The sequence below is a fragment of the Melospiza georgiana genome, chromosome 4 (assembly GCF_028018845.1).
Source record: "Melospiza georgiana isolate bMelGeo1 chromosome 4, bMelGeo1.pri, whole genome shotgun sequence".
In the NCBI taxonomy this organism is placed as follows: Eukaryota; Metazoa; Chordata; class Aves; order Passeriformes; family Passerellidae; genus Melospiza; species Melospiza georgiana.
In genome coordinates this window covers 55,709,939-55,717,438 of record NC_080433.1, presented here as the reverse complement: position 1 = coordinate 55,717,438, position 7,500 = coordinate 55,709,939, and the positions used below count along the sequence as shown (strand labels likewise).

At 34.7% G+C, this 7,500-nt stretch overlaps 1 protein-coding gene across 7 annotated transcripts in view; it reads right to left on the bottom strand.

Annotated features, from left to right (window-relative positions):
* The window catches only part of FOXP2 (forkhead box P2), a 399,281-nt gene that overhangs the window by 46,684 nt on the left and 345,097 nt on the right, over nt 1-7,500 (bottom strand). For all 7 annotated transcript variants that reach the window (XM_058022205.1, XM_058022208.1, XM_058022209.1 and 4 more), the window contains 2 exons: nt 4,002-4,215; nt 2,293-2,397 (listed from right to left, as the gene is read on the bottom strand). In XM_058022205.1, the coding sequence (XP_057878188.1) occupies nt 2,293-2,397; nt 4,002-4,215 (319 nt within the window). The remainder of the gene's footprint in view (nt 1-2,292; nt 2,398-4,001; nt 4,216-7,500) is intronic.

Below are 7,500 nucleotides of genomic sequence, written 5' to 3'. Positions count from 1 at the left end.
CCTAAATCATTTCCCTGATTAGCCAAGTGAAGCCAAACTGGTCTTTTCTGTCCTAATCCTCTTTCTTGGATCCTCTGCTTGTTCTTCTTCTTTTACATCAAGCTTCTAGGTAAACTATTTTCTGAGCAGAAGTTGCAGGTCACTTCATAAACCAGGCACTCTTCAAAGTTGTCATAAGCATATTACAGAAATACAGACTACTAGACTGGGGTAGAGTACCTTATTAATATTTCATTTTGGTACAATATACTTGCATTAACTCTCTTAACACAGGTATCATATTGTTTCAAGTCAGAGAACCTGAAACATTGCAACAAAGATTAGACTAAGAGCAAAGCCTTAAAAACTACAGCCATTAGTCCTGTCATCCCCTATAAAGTTAATGGGTTGGAAAAATGGTCAATCTTTGGACTAAAAGTTGATATTTAATTGAAAGAAAATGTTTTTTAATTGTAATGGGGATTTTGCATTAGCGTGAACATGAAAAGGTACTAAAGGATCTAATGCAAGGTTATGTATTGATTTCCATCTTAACGCTAGTGTAAAATGAAGAAATATTTCTATTTCATAAACAAACTCTCCTATTCAGCATCATGACTTCTTATTTGTTTTAAGGGCACAGTAAACAGACTTGAGTGAAAAGAAGAAATAACAAAATATTCTAGGACAGCTTGTGCTGATGTATAGGACAAAAAGCCATGACACTGCTGTAAACCCTGATTGCTTCTGCACCAGAATTATCAAGATGTTATGTGTCACTTTCACATTTTCCAGGGTTATTTGGTTGAGGAAAGCAAGAGCATCTGTAAACCTGGCACTACACTGCCTTAATCAAAATGGTTTTACTGATCATGGATTATAACAAGAGACCTGACATAATAGATGTGCAAAGTCTGCCCAAAGAATTAGCATCACTATAGGCTGGATGGATGGACGTATTCAGGAAACGTAGTTTGTCTTGAAAAGGGAAATGCTTAAGCTAAATGAGTTTAAATTCTTATTATTAATAATACTTAGAACACTACATTGAATTTGGGAGATTTCATTTTCCTTTTAATACAAACTTATGTAAATCAGGTTCTTTTAAATCCTATACAGTTTTCTTTAATAATAAGCCATTGTTTTCACATTCTACTTAATAAACAAAAATTTGTCAGGAGTGATACCTACATACAATTTGCAAGTCAGTGTAAGTTACTTAATTTAAAACTGAAAGACAGAGAAAGCATTGCAAATACTTTATGAATAGTATTGCCATAATTCTATTATAAAAGTTATTGTAATACTGAGCGGGTATGGACTGCTGTTAAGGTGCTTCTGTTATATACCCCGTAGTTTGCCATTTGTAAACACATCTTTTGATGTTGCTGCCAACATCCTGGCAACAAAGCAGTGCAATTTCAAATGAGCTAATTAACTTAATTGTTGATGAAGCATGAAACAGTTCATTCACCCTGTTAGCTGCACCATGACAACATAAGAGTCTCAGCCCCTGAAGTTACTCATCTATATAAGCCTATCTGTAGCTTTCCATTAAGATCTATTGCATGCCAAATGAGTATGGCTCTGCTAACAAAGACCAGTCCATAATGTACACAGGTAGAAAATCAGTCCTGCTGTTGAAAATTCAAAAGAACACAGAAATACTAGTAAATAATTTGAAATAAACAAAAAGGAAAAATTGCAGAAACCCATTGCAGTTTGAAGTTGCAGATGAAAAGGAAAAGCTGCGTCACTTCCTAAATGCTAAGATTTAGAAAATAGCTGGCTAAACCAAATGCTGAAAAAGCAATGACATCACTTTTCATCCTGAAAGGTGCAAACCCACCTGTACACTGTGGGTTTTTTATGTATCTTGTGCACATGCAAGAATAAAAGCAAAAATAGATTAGCAAGTAAGAGTTAAATGGTCATGCTTAGGCTTTTGTGCTTTTTTATTTATACTATACACAGTAATTCCCACTTCACACAAACTGTCAGAATTTAAAAAGTGCTTTTTCATACTCCTACTATCCAATATAAAATCTAAAGCATCTCTTCAAATTTTCTGAGGCTCCATTTCAGTAAAGGATAATAAGAGGATTAAACACTGTGCTATTGAAAGGCCTGTAAAAGTGTTCGACATGAAAGAAAGGATAACAATTTGACCCTCTGCCGATAGCCTCGATTATCCAGTTGCATGAAATACACACAAAAAACTCTCTGATATGGTTTACAGTAAAACTTTGTTTGCTGTCTTTCACTTTCCCTTGCCTTGAACCATTTTGTACCAACGAATAAAAATCCACCTACTTTAAAAATTGTCCAAAATCTTCACAAACGCTTTCACAGCCAGGCCATTTGCAAACTCCATGACCATAGAGAGTATGGGAGGCCCCAGTCTCCTCATGTGACGAGCTGTAGCAAAAGAATAAGGCATCAGATTCATCTCAAAAGCCATAATCGTTGGAGGCTGCTAGCGCCTGTCAGGTTACGATCAGTGACAAACAGGTCAAAACAGGTCAATTTAGCTCAGAGCAGTCAGAAAAATTTAATCGTTCTATTGAATAGTTCAACTGCCAAGGCTAGATGATGTTCCAATTAGAGAAGAAATAGAGCCAAAGATGACTGTTAATAAAGGATGAAAAAATAAGATGACTGTATAATACCATATGCTAATTATGCCATATGACCTTGGTGTAACATTTACCTATAAATAAAAAATACACTCAGAAATGATCAATTCTAAGTATAAATATTGAAGACTGACAGTCAGAATTCCTGAATATTGTGAAAGTTCAAAATAATATTTTAATTTTCTGCTCAATGTGTATAAAAATAAAGTTGCTTCCATTAATAAATATTTTTGTTCACAAGTATTGCTTTCATTAACTATGTGGCTTCATAAATATCCTTAGCTGTTCTCCATGCCTTTTTCTGGAACCTCTGCAATTGTTTCATCTATGATGAGTTATCAAAAAAATTCAGAGAATTATTCCGTGGATGTAGGTGACATACTGAAGCAAAGAACCATTCTGTGAGATATAAACAAAAAAGTGATAATAACTAAAAGCACTACTACAAACGTTTTCAGATTTTTAAATAATACAAAATAATGATTGAAAACTGCTCTCACAGTCATATGAGTATGAGAAAGACTTAAATCATAGTCTCCTAAGTATTAAAATAATTAAATGGAAAATTTTTTGAAAGGACAATTACTTACAATTTATGTTATAAACATACAATTAAATTTCATCTCATATTGAGATGTAGTATATCTCACTACACTAATATATTTACTGGTAAGTGTTACAGGTATTGTATACTCTTGTATTTAAACCATTACTTGAAATTAAGGAAGAGTAAATAATCTCTGTCAATGTGTCTAAAAATGATTTTAATTTCATCCATATGATGGAATTCACTGTATTACACTAACAACATGGAAAAATTATAGGAAATATGTCAGGTTCATTATTGTCATGCATAAAAGACAGAAAATTTAGTGGTTCTTTTCACAAGAAATAAACAACATGAGAGATGTTTTAATATACTGTTTTGAAGCACTTTTAATATAGAATCTTTGCACTGAATTACAGCCTTGACAACTCATATAGATTTACTTTGTTAATGAAACCAGGAGTGTGGTTCAACAGTAAGGGCCTGACTGCCAGGTGTGTTAAACTATGAATGAAACTATGTACCTACAAAAGTACCCACAAATGTGCATTTACACCCCTACACCAGCCCACTTGACTCTGTGATTAACTTTTATCCAAACTATCGTAAGTTCATGAGTTATAAAACCACATGCAGGTAATTTTGTTGTGTCTGCACAGTTAGACATTATTACGGAAAATTACGCCCTACTGATAAACAATTCTGGAAGATCAGGTTCCACGATCTCTTAAGTAACCTCTACAAAGAGCTATTTTTTGATTGGAAATCATGTGACTTAAGATGTTATACAACCGCTTCACGTTAAATGATAAGCACAGTTGAAATCCCATCAGAATTACCTGTCTCGCCTTGCATTTAGAACTGAAGACTGTCCATTCACTATGGAATGATGAGTTATTGGTGGTGATGCTTTGGAAGTGGTGGAGGAGGTAGTAGAGGAGGAATTGTTAGTAGTGAGGTCTAGCCCTCCATGTTTAATGCCATTGTCTTCCATACTGTGAACTCCAGTCACTTCTTTCCATAACTGCTGAATCTCAGCAGGACTTAAGCCAGCTATAAAATGAAAGAGAGCCCCACTAATATAACAACACAAAGAGTTTCATATAATGAGCTCAGTGTTATTAATGGATTAATGCCAACAATAAAGCTGATGCTGTTTTACCAGCATAATCAACATGTAGTAAAACATAAATTCATAAAGTCACAAATTCATAAATTCATAAACATAAAACAAAAGAGAGCTTAAAATTGCTCTCTACTCCACTTGCAGGCTGGAAACTTGTAGTTTCCAGGATTCATCCTTGGTCACAAAAAGCATGTTGAATGTATTCATACATATGTGTTAGGGTTGTCTGGCTCAAGTTTGCATGAAGTCATGGAAACCTACAGTACAATATGCTTCTGCCTGAAGTAAAGACTTCAAAACACAGGCAAGAGAAGGGCTGTGAGCATTCTCTTATCTTGGCACTAAAGATGCAGCTAAGATAGGAAACCAGATTTTGAAAGATGAATAGCTCATCAGAAATATATACAAGTTCTGTCACTACCAGACCTTGTAAGTCTGACGTATCACTTTTGAAAAATACTGATTATATGCAGGAAAGAATATGAAGCCCAGAGATCTTGTGATTTCAAAGCCAGGTTCTTCAGCCTAACATGCTTTGTTCCAGGGGTATCGCAAAATCTGTCTTCTCTATTTCATCTCAACAACCAAAATTAGGTAACATGGTCATGGTCATCTAGATGTGCTGGAATGCAAAACATTCAAAATGTTGATGCTGTTTGAATAAAAATATTGTGTGTGGGGTTTTTTAGGGTTTTGTTTGTTTGTTTTTTCTTTTTTTTTTTTTTTTTTTTTTAATAAAAGAACTCACATTTCTGGTCCTGAAAAGTACTAGAAAGCATCTGTTCATTCAGGTTAATAAGATACAGTAGAAAAAATGTAAAGACTGCTTTTTACTGTTTGGCAAATCTATTTATTAGATAATGGTTTATTTTGAGAACATATAAACTCAGACTACTGAATGAGATTCAATAAAAATTATGAAGAAAGCACAGGAAGTTCTTTAATTCTTCTCAGTAGCTATCTCACCATGAAGTATTCAAAACTATTAAAAATAGATTAGTAGTTATTTACAGAAATATTAATTTCTGGAGGAAGTATTAAACAAAGTGCGTGGCGGGGATTTTTTTTTAATTATGAACCAGCTCATTTTTAGATTACTGCTTTGAGTCCTGCATCTTTACCTTAGATACCAACACCCACTGGCAAACTCAGATAAGGAAAAAGTAAAAAAGAGTTGATTGCAAGTCCTAAAACTGGACTTTATACCATATTTGTGTAGAAAAACTCTAGGTTTTTAGGAAGCAAGCAAAGAAGCCAGGCTCTAATTTATTGCATTAGAGATGGGTAACGGGAGTGATGGTAATACTGGCTGCAATTGTTTAATGAGGGTAAGTAATTACTGCTGAGTTCATGAGGTATGTTCCAGCAACACTGCAAAAAACCCACTTTAGTGTTCTAAATAACAGCTACCTGCAAACGTAATCACAAATCAAACTGAAATAATGTATTCATTTAGGTGGCATGATATACGAAGTACATTATTTACTTCAAAGTCTTCCTCCCGCTGTTAAAAAAATAAACTAATTCTGCACTGAAAAAAAACCACCAAACCCAAGAATGAAAACATCTCTTTAGGTAATCAGATACCATGTCTTCCAGTGAGAGGAATTTAATTTGAGATCATCAGACTTTGGGTGCTGTGTGAGGTGAGTGAGAGCTGCCTGACGAGCTGAGCGGATGCAGGAGGGCTGGCAGCAGCTGCGCAAGGGCCTCTCCATGGGCAGGGACGTCCTGCCCTGCTGGTCCTGCCCAGCTCACCCAGGGCTTTCCTAAAGCAGGAGGAAATTTCTAGGCTCAGGCTGCTTTACTTCATCACTTCTTCAGAGGACCCTGAAAGGCTGCCTTTTAGGATAAAAGGATTACGGGCAGGGGACTTAAAAAGTATAAAGTTAATAAGCGGATTTGTAATTAATTGTAAATTATGGCAATTTTGTGGTATCTGTGTCTAAAAAAGTCCAACTCTCTTTTTACTAGAGGCTTGTGAAAAGGCTGACAGACATTTCAGTCTGGATGTAAAAGTAGGGTAAGTTCTAAAGTTTCACAGCCTGTGACAACCCTTAAAATGCCCTCCCCACAATATATTTAAGGGGAAAGGATCAAAAAAAGGACAAAGAGTGGAATAAAAATTACAAACTATAATAAAAAATTCAAATACTGATTTCCTATGAAATTTACAAACACCAAGAATTTGGGGATTTTAATATTACTTTTGTAACTTTTAACTTCTACCTACTCTATTTTTATGTTTCAATAAATGTTTAATAAAACCATCACTTATAAAAAACATCAATTTTTCCTTTTCCAACATGGACCGATCAAGACTTGGTGTTTTGGTGGTTTTTTGTTTGTTTAGTTTGTCTGGGGCTTTTTACTGCTGTGATTTACAGTTCTTTGCATTTAATTAGCATCAGTGCAACAATACATGGAAATACCTCACAGCTAATCACTGGTTTTGGATACAGCATAGTGAAGACCTGGTCACAAAATACATGCTAAAACACCTACTGCATCTTATTTGTGATACCTGACCATCAAGAGAATATGGGAAACACTCCTGTTCTTTAAAGGCAGAAATTATATTTGAAGAAAATACAGTTTAAATATGCAAACTTCACAGCTGTACTTGTAAGATGCATATTTTCACACTTTGCCAGTAATAATTTGTGGTTTATGAGACTCTTTATGACCAATAACTTACAAACACAAATACGTCGTGCTACTTTCAGTGTTCTAGCCATTCATATACAGTTACATGGATGGCTATATATCCATATATATTTTAACAATAAAATTTTGTAATTTCCAATTTCTTTATTACCAATCTTTTTTGTTATGAGTTCAGCTGGACTTAATTCTTTGAGTAAAATAAAGGTCTTTAAAGAACTGTTTACTCCTAAGGACTATTAAAAATGTTTTTTTCTCTGTTTTTATACTAGCAGATGAATGAGTGTTGCATTAAACAATGAATATCAATGCAATTGGGTAGGAGTGCTGAGGGAAATCTATGGAGATAGCTTAATGTGAGAGAAAACCTGAGGAATTCCTCTAACAACAGATGGCACAAGAGGAGATTGCAAAAGGTAAAGCAGTTCAGAGGGAAGCTGTGTTTCGTGCTTTTTTTGACTCTGGTCCAAGCCAATCCTACAAAAAGAAACAAGCATTACCCGTCTCTCATCTCCAGATTTATGAATCAACTTGTCTCCCCACTGATA